The following is a 13,745-nucleotide window of genomic DNA, read 5'->3' on the forward strand; positions in this document are numbered from 1 at the left end:
TGCATCTATGTATCTATTTGTGCATTGCTCGCCTCTTCAATTTGCCAGCTCTCGCTTCTTTTTTGCATTCATCCGACTCGTATTCGACGCATTGCCGTCTGAATGGCCGACTAAAAAGCTCTTTTCATCCATGGCTTAGCTTCTCGTGACCGTGAACGCGCCAGGTTAGACGTGTCTCTTCCCTTTTTTTCTCCTTATTGTTCGTTAAGAAGGCTACCTTAACAATTTCCATTCATCTGGGACTTGAAAAATTCTATTTATTTCTATTTGTGCGAAAAAGAATCTTGATAAATCGAAAATTACAGGTGAACGCTTCATTTTTTTAACGATTTATGTCTTCCTTTCTTTTCTTTCTTTTTTTAATAGTCTGTGTCGTTAGAGTAGAATGATAAACGACGTAAAAAGAGCAGGTTTTCAGGGTTTAAAAAACTGAACATAGCCCCGTGGGATTAATTAATGATTGCGACGACCTTCGTTGCCTCCCAATTAGGTAAACTCGGAAGAGGCTGTGACGGAACGAGAGGGGAGTCATAAATTCGGGATTTTTCAATCAATCTGGGTCATTAATAACACGCCGTTGAACGGGATGATCGTTCGATCGCGTTCAATCATCTTTACAGTTCATCCAACTGCTCTCGTCGAGAGGAAATTTCGAATTTAAGAGGGAAATGTGATCGAAGTCGAGATGCATTCCTTGGCTAGTATACTTTAACGTTTTATCGTACCGCGTTGGGTCGGCCACTCAAAGAATGCAACTCTGATAATTCCCGAGAAGCTAAAGCGTTTCTAAGAGGCTAGATAACAAGGAATATCAATTTATTTGCCGTTTTCGAGTGCTATTTGAAGAAGATACCGGGCTCGATAAATGTGACGATTGTTGGTTAAAAATAGTTACACACTAATGTGACATTCAAGAACTGTAACTACAGAGGTGTTCAGATTACATTGTTCAATGCGTATCTACATTTCTGATATTCAACAGGCGTTTCTTATGCTGGCTGACCCACAATTGAAACGTGTAACTTTTTCATGAATAGAATTTTATTAATTTCTTCTCTGGAACTAACAACCAGCCATTTAGAAATAACGGTACAAGTTATCATACAGTCTATTGACTGATTCAAGCTTGTCCCATCGTTCGGTATTCGACATGGTTGAATTTTTCTCTATCCGCGATAAGCAAAAGTCGATGGGAAAATAAACGAGAGTCTGGTTGCAAACGAGTTTACGCCTCTCGAAATTGCAAATGAAGACCTTCGATTCCTGTTGCGTTCGATTTTTATCATTTTCCTTCCGTTCAACCGAGGTGTAATCGAAGTAGGTCCTCGTATCGTTGACTCCATTCGCTTGGCAATTAGCGGATGATTAGACGATAGCCGGTATGTAGGTTGAACGATCGTGAATCGTTGTTTTCTAACGTGTACTCGGGAGTTACTATGATATACGACACACGCGTAATATACGGCACGTCCCTAAAATAGTAGCGTAAATAGAAACGTGGAAATGGAAATCCGGCTTCTCGACGAAGGCGTCTTTTTCTATAATTCCTCTATAAAACGAGTCTTTCTTCTTCGTACCTCTTTGCTCCTGTTTACAGCATCGTATAAAATCGTAATCGCGTAAAAAACTCGGTATAGAAACGAGATACGACCGATTGTGAGACGTTGAAAAGCTTCATCTAACAATAAGCGTTGCAATGGAAAAGAAAAGATATGAAATTCCTTTTTCCACTGGAAGATATTGAAGAAAGCAATTAAATTTATCTTCAATGGCCATGATTCATATGTATGTCATTTATATTTATGGATTTATTATATATAGTCATTTTTTTATTTCGATAAAACCTCAATAAAAATGATTAGCAAAAATTACAGGATCCTCCTCCATTGAAGGCGCAATTTCAACTGGCCGACTTCGGCCTGAGGGCCCTGTATTTATAAGGCCACCGTACCCACACTCCTGTCAGTCAGTGGCGATGGTGGAGGGTACATATACAGATCTGTCCATACACGGTATCGGTTTATCGTAACAGCCGTCATGATTTTTTTGATATCCCTGACAAAATGTGACGAAAAAAAATGAATCAGCATTTACGCGTTAACGAGGCACTGTGGTTTCATTTGAAAATGATTTTCTAATCAGATCATTGAGAAAGAAGAAAGCAATTTGTCATTGATATTGTGCCATTCAGCACGTTCGCTGGCGGCACTCAAGTGGAAATTCATTCATCATAGATAATATTTTCGAAATGAAATAATATAACTTTGCACCTCGACTACTTGAATGATGAACGCTTGTACTGTACAAGTAGTGTCAAGTAATTAGAGACTTTCTGTATCCAGCTGACATTTAAATAGCACTTATATGGTATTTACCGAGCAAATTATACCAGTTTATTCGCATGCAGTTGCGCTCGATTACAGGTTATTATTATTAATACTACACCTCGATGTTCTTTTCTCTGTAACTTTAATTCAACTATTCTGTATTCATTCGCGTGCCATTTCTATCTCGTATTTTCTTCGATGACCCTTTATCTGATAAAAATCCGTCGTAACATATACTGTGAATCGTAATTAGTGAATTATATAACGCGGCTGTTGCCACACGGTTGTTCTGATAAGCTTCGACTTCTCAGCACATATTATCGAATCTCTGATATTCTTGTAGAAAAAGAAAAAAAAAGAAAAAGAATAGCCTCACGTGCCAGAAAGTGATTAACTCGTTGAAATTGAGAAGCCTCGTTATCTCAGTGGACACAAATGTTTAAGAACCATGGAGTAAGTGAAAAAGGAGAGGAGGAAATGATCCGAGACTCTGTTGTTTTCTATGTGACATTATCAACCTTCCTAATAATACCTTTTTGTCTTCTTTAATAATAGGAAGTAGGTTCAGGGTATTAATAAAGAGTTAATGATCGAAACGTAACTTCCTTGTTGAAAGAAAGTGAAACCCTTTCGATCTTTCGCTCTTGGCACAACGTTAATATTAAATACCAAACCATCAACTTGCCTATCCAAGGAAGCGAACGTTGTATTATTTTCTTCTATTAATTATTCGACGATAGAAAATTTCTGCCGTTGCGTCCCTGACCAGCATGACGATCAACGTGTCAACACAGTAGGAAAAGAGAAACGTTCATTTTCTTACGAGAAAACGACAAGTTTCTCCGTGCAAAGAAACGCAACAAGATATCGGAAGAAATTCCAAGAAAGTAGCCGCTAAAAGCGGCGATGGACTGCGACGCGGAACGAGGAAGCGAAATTCCCGAATGGACGAAAGAAATTTAGTGAAACGGCGGATCTGTTTAAACGATTCCCCCTATGGAGAGTCGAAGGCGATCTTGAAATCCTACGGGAATTTAATAATAACGAGCTCCGAGTAAAATTGCGAGCTCGGCACATTCGCTTCGATTAATAGAGGGTTTAGCTAGCTAACTCTGGACGAGCAATAAGAGCCATATGGTCGTGAACGGGGTGGAATGAGAATAGCTGCGTGTCTCTTCTTCCGCCATGCTTCTTATTCTTCTTCTTCTTTTTTTTATGAGAAGGAGTCTGCGTTCTCGAAGAACGTCATTTATAAAAGAAGGAACAAAACCATGGGAGACTGTCGTCTTGTATAGAAGAAAGGGTTGAAGGGTGAAGGGTGAAGAGGTCGGACAAAAAAGGAGATTATTATGTAGACGGAACAAAGGAGACAGAAACACGAGGGGTGAAAGGGTGAAGGAAGGACACAAAATTTGGACTCGTAGAAACATAAAAAATTGAAGAGTAAGAAACTAGGGCGCAAAGGAATTGAACCAAAGAAAGAGCGCGAAGCATAAGAAATGAAGAAAATTTTTGTAGGAACGCGCGAAGAGAATGAAGGGTGCAAAGAGGAGGTTAAAAGAATAAATTGGTGAGAGGGGAAGAAAATGAGAGTGGACGAAGTGAAAAAAAGAAATTCGTCGGAGCCGCTTTTACCGTCCAGAAATATATTTGGCTCGGGTTCTTCTTCCGTTCGCAACGCGCGCCCGCTGCCGGAAAACTCAAAGCGTTTACCCTCGTGGAATAATTAAATCGAGGAACGGTAGCCAAAAAACCCTCGAGATCCGCTTGCGATCCATTTATCGGTCCGCTCGCGATCAATGTTCGATTTTAAATCACTGTCACATATTTCAGCGCCGATCTTCTGCTTCCTAGATCCATCGTAAACTTGTAGTTAGGGTATTCCTCTAAATATATCGTTCTCTAGGGATAAGAGGTGACGCAACCTAGCTAGAAGTATAAATTCTTTACGAAATATGATGTAATCTCGAAACTGAACATTTCCGCGGCATTAAGGCGCGAAGAAACCTTTCGAAATAATCGCGAAATAATGTATATCGTAACGGAGCGAACATCGACTCGATAAAAATAAATTATGCTCCACTCGACCTCGTTTTTTCGAGTTACAACCACTTTCCGACGATTAGACGATTCTCCTTTACGGTAACTTGTTCGCGACCTTGCTGTTTTATGGTATTCTATTTGATAAGAGCTTTTAAATTCCAGTGGAATAATTTGAAATTTGATTGCTCAATTTGAAAAGAATTTCAGATAATTAAAGACGAGTGGAGATTGCTTTTGAAAACAGGTAGAGGAGCGATCGCGGATGTAGCGAGCTTCGTTCATTTGCAGTTTGTACGTAAGGTACATACGTGAGCCGATCGTGTCGCATAACTCGGTCACGTTTGCGGTTTGCATCGTTAGAATACGATACGACCCACTAAAAATAGCGGTCGAGCCAATATCGATACTCTGTAAACGGTGTCAATCCCATGATCGGGACGACTAGTCGCACGTAACATCAGGTTTCCGTGTATACGCAACATTCCTTCCACTTCGTCTCTTCTCTTTTACTTGTTACGTTTTACAATTTTCTATCTACACCGTCGGAATAAAAATCAGCAAGCAACGGAACACTTTTCACGAACCTTTAATTTGCTTATCATCCGACGATGAAAGTGGAACGACGTGCTTGGAAGAATATAGATCTTGCGAGTCGAAGCGTGACCACCACGAGGGAAATTAGTTCAGTTTCACAATTCGAGACTATGGAGGGTGTTGTTATAAATAGTTTCTTAATGAAACGTCTATTTAAAAAAAAAAAAAAGAAAAAAAAAGGAAAAAGTAGATTTCAAGGATGAGCTTGTATTTTCCGTCTAAACAAGGACGACCATCGATTTTAATATAGAACCACCATATTCTCGTTTAACTTGTTAAGTATTCTAATTAAATTTAATGATAATTTGTCTACTTTACTTTCGTTTTGTCGTACGATTATTCTTGCCTAGAATGAAAGTTTTGTTCGTCGCGACAAAGGAAGGAAACAGGCGCGATAAAAGTGATTATCGACAAGAAGACGAGGTCCAAACAAAGTTCTTTAAACACTTTCCGATAAATTGAGTGGGAGTCGGCGAGTGTTCGACGTCTTTCAGATTTCCAACGACGTGAAAAGTCGTGGGCGGTTTAAAAGCCTAAAAGTTTTCTGCATTTTCGCTGGTTTAAATAGCTTGTCAAAAGTTGATCATAATAAAACTTGACAAGAGGAATTGATAAAGAAAACATTGGATTCTTAAAAATGGAGCAAAGAAACGTCGTTCTTAGCAAATTGATCATCGACACCGAAACTTTATTTATCTACGGTCAAATATATTTCTGTACAGGAATTTTCTCGTACGCGAAATCGAACGAAACGTAAATTCGTGAATCGACCTGCCGAGTCTCGGTTCGCGATATTCTCAGCATACAATCCTTCTTTCTATCTGTCCAGGTCTAAAATTGTAACTTGGCGAACGACCTCGTCGGCCATCGTTCGCGAACATTGATCGAGCTAAGTCAATCAAATTGAAATAATTCAGGTGTAATTATTTTTACTCATCTTTTCCTAAAGAAATTACGGTCACTTACGGTAGCGAACGGGTTAATAATTAAAGGTTCAAAGTGAATTTTCATCAATTCGTTATGAAAGTTTGGCGAGAATAACGGTAGGAATCTTACGGTCCTCTGGATTGAGACAACAGCCTTTGTCTCTTCCTTATTATTATAATTTGACCGTGCCTAATCGGCCACGTGGGAGTGAGAGGCGACAAAATGAGATGTCGCGTTCAATTTATGGCCTCGAAGAGAAGGAGAGACGTGTCGAGTCGCGAATTATATCTCATTATTAGCGAAGAAGATATAGCCTGACCCAGTGACACGAAGAAGAAAAGGGTAGAGCTCGAGGGAGAAACAAAAAACGATAGGCGACGGTGTATCGAACAGGGTGGTCCTCCCTTCTTTTCCCTTCTCTTGCTTATAAAAGAAAATGCGACTTCCATTTACAGAGAATAAAATAGAGTAACCCGGTTTGTCGAACACAAAACAGCCAAAGCGCCATCAGAGAAAAGAGGAAGAAATTCTTATCTGGCTCTGGTTTACGTAAAAGCATGGATATTAAAATAGCCTGGCAACGTGTAGTATTTAGTCAGTCGGGTATTTCGTCGAAGTCACCGACACCCAAGAATATAAGAGATACTTTGAGAATAATCATCAGAGAGTTGCGAAACGCACGGTTTCTGGCCAAAGACAAAGAAAGCTCCGCTTTCGGAATACAAATTTTTCTCGCTTCGAAAGGGGATGGGTGAGCAAGATGTCGAAGGGGTTAAGGGGGGAGGAAAAACGTGAGGAACGTGAAATGTACACGGCTTGGAACGATTCGAGGCAGCAGCGAAGCCGTGAACGCACGTCTGGTCACGGATCGTACGCACGCATTTGCATACGCGTAGCAATGCAGGGTGAAAGTACCGATAGAGTGTCGCCTTTTAGCTTGGACAAAGCCTGCTGTGCTAGTTGTTCTCTAGTAGAAGAGGTCGGCTTGCGACATCAATTTTTCGATTAATTCGTATCATTCATCTCCCATCGTTGACGCCGAAAAGTTTGTCAAATTCCCAAATGTGTGTAGTTAACGCGATTGCTACTCCTCTCGAGCCTGGCGAACGCGTTAAATAGAAAAAGTACCTTCCCTCCTTTACGCATCGTCTTATCATTGAAGATCAGTCGTTCAAATAATAGACGCTTACATAACTAACACAAATAACATTTGTATTTTAAGTACAGGCGATGGTCACTTAGGCTACAAATGTTATCGTAGATCATTTCTAATTACGTAGACGGTGCATACAAAAGATAAGATTTATAGTAGTTGATCCGTTGTATCTAACCAGCACGCTGCCCACCTCCGAGCACGTATCACGTCCGAAAATACATCCACATCTACCTCATGGTATAACCGCTAATTTATATTTATCTTTTTTCAGATCAATTTCGATCGCCAGTGGCTCGTGATCTTCGACAATAGAATACCACCTTGGTGACAGTGATCGCATACCTTCTCTATAATTAAACTATATAATGTCAACAGTGAACTCGAGTGCTCGTCCAAGTACATCCGAAGCCATCTGAGAGACAAGACTTGATTCGGTGTTCGTTGCTTCGGTGTCCGCGTAAAAAGACGAAGAATTTCAATAGAATCAGAAGGAAGAGAAAGAAAAAAGATAAGAATGGGGGGTTCGATGAGAGGAACGAGGATCTCGTGGAGCGTGTGTCGACCGTTGTCACGATGGAGATCGAGATTGTTGGGCCAGTGGGCCTGAGATATGCCAGCAGCATCGGTTAGCTCGGTGATCACGGAAACGGCATCGTCCTCATCATCGAGGCTGAGGACGGAAACGGCGGCGTCGGGCGGTATAGCTGGCCGACAGCTGGCCAGGCTAGAAATCGAGACGATCGAGCGACGGGTCTGTGCGACCCGACGCGATCTCTTCGTTCCTGTGACCGTCGATCCACGGCCAAGTCGAGCCGTCCATTGTCCGGACTTGAACGCCTGTCTGGTGAACGAGTCTCGATCGGGTAACGATCAGGTCGACTGTCAGGCCGTCCACTTCGGTTACGCTATACCCGTGAACGTAGTCCCACTCGAGGGTAATCCTGAACTGGTGGAGCTGGTGTTGGATCACTCGACCGAGTTGAGTAGAAGAACGACGAGCTTTCTGCTCGAACACCATCCCCAGCTACGTCAACAGACGCGCGGACACGGCCAGACGCAGCAGGAAGATTGGAGAATGGCTGCGACGGCTAAACACGATCTTCGTCGCAAGTTCCCCACGGACACTTCGACCTCGGGCGACGAAGATATCGCTGCGATCGCGAAACAAATCAGCGACCACGCGGAGGCGATCTATCAGACGTGGAAGAGCCGAGGTCTGGCTCCCACGGAGATCTTGAATTGCCACAGCAATGCAACCGCGGCGGACAAGTTCGGCACCGTACTCACTCCGACCTCCAGCCCGAACAGCACCGGTAAAACTACCCCGACTACGCCTACCTCTACGGCCACTGTCGACATACTGACTCAGGCACCTAGCCTGGACAACGGAAACCTGGAGAAGCTGGTTAATAATTTCGTGGTTGAGGATAAAGCGAGGATAGCCGCGTCCAGGCAGAGATCGCCGTCCAAGACACTGCCTTCGTCGATACAGTTCGCGCTGCAGAAGTTTGAGAGGAACTCGACGCAGCAGCAGCAGCAGCAGCAGCAGCCACCGCCACAGACATCGCCGTTGAAGAACAGCAACGTGGTGGGTGGTCAGGCCAAAACGAAACAGATTACGTTGCTTTCGCCTACGTCTCCGTTCGCTAATAAACCATCTCAGATAGTGAAGCCTCAGGTGTCTTCGAAGACTCCTGGTGCTCATCATCGAGAAGTCTTCTTGGAGACGATCGAGACCACGTTCCCGGCTGACATAACGCCATCGAAGATCGTGGTGCAACAGAAGAGGCCAACCAGCACCGTCATCACATCTCCGAATCTCGATGAATCTTCTATGAACTCTGGCTTAACCACGTGGCCACTGAAGAACAAGTTGAACGAAGGTAAGAGGATAACCACGGATCCATCCGCGAGGTCGTCTTCGCAGGAGAGTAAACTGTTGATAACGAAGGAGGAGAAGAGGAACAGTGGTTCAAATTCGAACGTCTACCTAGACGAAGTGGCTCGCGAGGAGGAAAGACTGATAAACGCGTTGAAAACTGGCTCGGTGATCACGGAGGAACCTACGGAGAGGACGGTGCCGGCTCTGGCTCGACAGAAACCTGCGATAAAGCGAGAAAAGCCAAAAGTGGAACCCGTTAAACCCATAATCATTGGTCACAATCACCATGGCACCGGTCTGGTACCAGCCTCCGCGACTATGGTGAATAATGTCGTCAGCACTCCACCTGGAAACGGTACACCGATCGTGTCCGACGCGAAATCCCTTAGTAAAGACGATTTGTCTAACATGTCCGTGGTGGATTACGCGAAAGTGAGATACAGGGCGGCTCAACAAAATCCAGCGACGCAACAGAGGCTGGAAGAGCAGAAGACGAACAACGGGCCGGCGTTCAACGCCACGGAACAGTTGGTGTCCACCACTAGGTCCAAGTTTGAAACAGAGATACGAAAGGATAAAGAGGCTAACAAGGAGGAGAAAGATCCTGTAACGTCCAGATGGGGACCAAGGATCAATTCTCCCAGGCCAAGGATCGAGCAAGTGCCTCATCCTGAGCTAACCACCCAGCAGAAGCAGCATATCAGGGCTGCTGCTGCGACAGGAACCGGAAATAATCCTATCAGACCCTTCCTCACTAGAGGTTCGGTCGCCGAACGTGTGCTTATCTTTGAAAAGTGTCCTAGCGAGTTGTTGCTTGATAAACGGGGACCGCGACAACCAGCTATCAACACTTGGAGGACCGGGCACGAGGTTCAAAATAAGGCTCAGGTAATACGGTGCTTCGGTGATTTTATTCTTTCATTACAATTGCTTTGATAAATGTTTTGTTTCATTTAATCCTTGCACAAAGGAAATACGGTGCCTCGATCGTGGTACGAAAGTAACATTGAAAACGTCGAAATCTCGTGTAACACGAAACAGAAGCGTTGTTTGCCACGCCGTTTTCCAAGAAGAAGTTTAATTCGGCCGGTTGAGATGGTCGAATCGATGAAGCCGTACCGAGCTGCTCCACGATCGGCAAGACGTGCGAGAAGCTCACGTTCTTGCTACTCTTGCAAGCTTATATCGGGCGTTTTGGTCGCCGTCCAAATTCCTCCTCACTCGGAGGATGTTCGACCGCTCGACTCCTGTACTTTTGTCTCGAAACGAGTTCAAGATCTCTTTCGCGTAGAGGTCGTTTCTGCATGCCTTGTGCTTTCTTCTCGAACATCGTTCAAACCCCTCCCCGATGTTCTTTCATCCACTTCATTGTCTGGCTAAGCAATTTGAAAAATATTGAAAATCTTTCCACGTTCCTTAAACGGTAAGGGGTTGAAAAGTTTTACCTTAGGAACCGTCATAGAACTTAGCGCGCTTGCTAAGAATTGAAGATCAATTAGAAGGTGAAATGGTTATTCCAAAAATTACAATGTTCGTCGTTTAAACAACGGGAAATTTAAGTTCAGAGCGATTAAGAATGTGACTCTGGATCAGCGCCAACGCGAGAGGTGCTTGCCAAAAAAGGTTTACCTTAATCGAACATAGATAGTTACCATTGTTTCGAATGTCATGATTATAATTGTCACGAGTATTCGTTAGGAAGCATGCGCGATCTTGATCAATGGAGTTTCTTCAGGTAGCTTAGATCGCGTTAATCGTGAGCTATAGACCGATGCGATAAGCCACGATCTTCAAACATGGTTGCTCAATGTTCGAACAATGCATGTCGCTTGAGGGCTTGGCTGTGGCATTGTTATTAGACGGCTATTGCGTTTCTATTGTATACCTCGAGACGAGCAAGCCTCGATTTTACTCCAAGAATTTTGCTCCTCTCCTTTGAAAAGCCTTTCACGATTTTGGAATCACGATCTAGCGACCCGTTTTCTCTCTGGGTCAACGAACAGGTAAATTTCATGTTATTTCGGAGCGTGGAAGGTAATTATTTTAGGAAAATTAACGAATACTCAAGCCTTATCGAGAGGAAGATTAAAAGAAGAAAGGGTCGCGTTGGAAAATAGACACGCAATTATTATGACGAATAAAATTGCTCGTTGAAATGAATTTAACAGAGGGCAGAGGGGAACGAGAGCGACGTGTCTCGTTGTTTGGTCGTCGCTGACTCACTGCTCGCTTTTCGTTACGATTAATGTTATTCGACCTCGAGAAAAAGAAATAAGCGCGCAAGGGACGGTGGAGGCCCAGCATGGCCATAAGTGGAAACGATGATCGAGACTGGCCTTATCGTCACGGTCCGTTTAAGTTTAAATAACGCTTCGAATTCGTAACCGTAGACTAATTATTACTCGATCCTCGTAAAGTTAAAATCCTTTTAAAAATGGCCGTTACTTAAGAAACCAGTCAGGTGACAATTTTATATTTACGACGTCTCACGTATTAAAACTCAGCGAATAGAAAATGACATCTTCTTCCCTTCGTTTCGAGATAATATCAGAGAGGAGATCGTTAGTTTCATCCGATTACCCAACGATCCTTCTTAATCGTCGCTTAGCTGAAATTGCAGGGACTAATTCAGCCCCAAGGCGATCGCGCAGTCATCAACGGTTCCAGGTATGTATCTGGGTAATTAAAATTCCCATTTGAAATGACTGCGCGACACCGTTGTGTATCTCACTGGCTCTCCCTCTGCCCGATATGGCAGAACAAGAAGATTCCGAGAGCGTGCGAGATCGGTAACGGAGTCTCAAAGGAAAAATAGGAAAAAAGTTTACGACTGCCCTTGCTTTGAACGGCGAGAAATCGTTTCTCGCGGCATATCTGCGCCGACTGACTGACTCATTGTAGCCGTTCCATATTGGATATCGTGCTAGATTTTAAAAGGCCGTCGACTGTCGCCTTGAAGCGTGCTTCTATCGCCGCTTATGGTCGAAAAATCGTTCTGAAAAAGGTGGAAAGTTCTTTTCGCTCGAGAACGTGGACGTTGGAATAAGAGAACCAGGAAGAGGACACACGCGATATCGCGTGTGTCCTCTTGAATTTTAAGACGAAGCATTCGGTATCGAAATAAAAGAGTAGTCCTTGGCCGATTGGCAAGAGCGAAGTTGATCGAGAGGAGCGGTCAAAACCGCAATGTCAATTGCGATCACTGATTGACGGTATCCCGTATGTCAGGCAGCGAACCGTGCCAAACTAAGCTCGCAATTATTGCAACCGATTCCACCTAATCTACACGTCCAAGTATCGCACGGCCCGAATCGATTCCGTTCCGGGATTTTCATTTAGGCTCGTTGCGTTTCGCCTGTGCCATTTTCAGCGCAACGTGTTCAGTGATAAAGCCTAACATTAGCGAGGCAATAGTTAGCACGTGGAAAGATTTTCTCGTTGCGTGTTTACGATTTACGTATGTAGATATAGGAGGAGACTACTCGTGATGTAAGCAATCATAGCCGAGGTGCGGCGATGCATTAACCGCGTTGGCCGGCATCTTTGCATTCTTCGGATCCTTCGCGTCGCGTAACAGGATGTCGCGTCCTTGGCGCACCGATACGTCCAACGCGAAGCCTCGAACGGGCATAAAATTGCAGTTAAATCTGTCTCCATGCTTGCAATTCGTCTTAGATGAAATTCAAAATATCAATTGGGCTACATAGAATCGCATCGGTGTCCTTTGTTTAAAACTGGTAAATGGAATTGCGTAACGTGAGCGAGAGGAAATGTACGCGTTTTGTCTATTCAAATTCGTTATTTTGACAAAGAAATTTGAAAGAAAAAATAGGTCCAACAACAATGGTTCTCACTATTCCGTTAGTTTCTCACGAATGATGCCTGTTGATTCTAGACGTACGCGAAAGACAAGACACAGCAAAAGAGCTTGCCACCGCACACCACGCTCCAGAGGCACGTGAAAGCGAACAGAAACGTTCACATACCACGGTAAACTTTCATGGAAACAGAATCAACCTGTATACGTACATATCGATTCCATACGAATTCATCGATTTAATTATATTTCAGATTTTACTTTCCTGGAGGAAAACCTGTGCCGGTGTCTCAGATCGATGCAACCGTTTCCAAGATCACTGCTGCTTTCCAAGCTCTACCAGGCCATCGGGCTTCTCGTGGTCAATTTCATACCATCACCAAGGTAATATCATGCCACTCGTGACAACATGTACACTCGAAACATTATTTCTGTCCACGTTTATGCAAATAAACCTTGAATAAAAAGTTATAAATAAATTGCTCTAATTTTCAAAATACCCACAGTTCGAAACTGTGATCCATTTTCTATAATTCAATAAGAAATTAGAGCAATCTCATTGTTTCTATTATGTACATCGATATTAATTTTTCTTATACGCCGCGTTTGCGAATGACCTACATTTAAAATTCCTTCGACGACAAAGAAATTGAAACGAAACCGTAATAACGAGGCTCGTTAAAAGTTTCACGAACGATTGCCTTCTTCTTATTTATTTGTTCATCGTTGCGATGAAACTTGGAGGAAATTGATCGGCATTTTCCAAGCACTGTTTACGTGGGAAAGTAAGAGAGTTGTTTTGCTCGAACAGTCGTGTACAAAACGGTATGATTTGTCTTACAGGCATGCGACTTGCCGCTTTACTGGAAGGTGCCGCTTTTCCTCGCGGCTGGAGGAGATCAGACTGGATACGTCGAGATGAATGCGTTCCTTGATTTCTGGAAAGAGTAAGAGAATTTTACCCTCTTATACTTTTAATCATCAAAGATTTAATCGCGA

General features: G+C 43.3%; 1 protein-coding gene across 3 annotated transcripts in view; it reads left to right on the top strand.

Annotated features, from left to right (window-relative positions):
- LOC114877349 overlaps nucleotides 1-13,745 on the top strand; it is a 29,743-nt gene that overhangs the window by 9,076 nt on the left and 6,922 nt on the right. For all 3 annotated transcript variants that reach the window (XM_029189828.2, XM_029189827.2, XM_029189829.2), the window contains exons 2-5: nucleotides 7,319-9,817; nucleotides 12,825-12,919; nucleotides 13,001-13,130; nucleotides 13,590-13,693. In XM_029189828.2, coding sequence (XP_029045661.1) covers nucleotides 7,658-9,817; nucleotides 12,825-12,919; nucleotides 13,001-13,130; nucleotides 13,590-13,693 — 2,489 coding nt within the window. In that variant the 5' untranslated portion in view covers nucleotides 7,319-7,657. The remainder of the gene's footprint in view (nucleotides 1-7,318; nucleotides 9,818-12,824; nucleotides 12,920-13,000; nucleotides 13,131-13,589; nucleotides 13,694-13,745) is intronic.

The sequence above is a fragment of the Osmia bicornis genome, chromosome 6 (genome assembly GCF_907164935.1).
Source record: "Osmia bicornis bicornis chromosome 6, iOsmBic2.1, whole genome shotgun sequence".
In the NCBI taxonomy this organism is placed as follows: domain Eukaryota; kingdom Metazoa; phylum Arthropoda; class Insecta; order Hymenoptera; family Megachilidae; genus Osmia; species Osmia bicornis.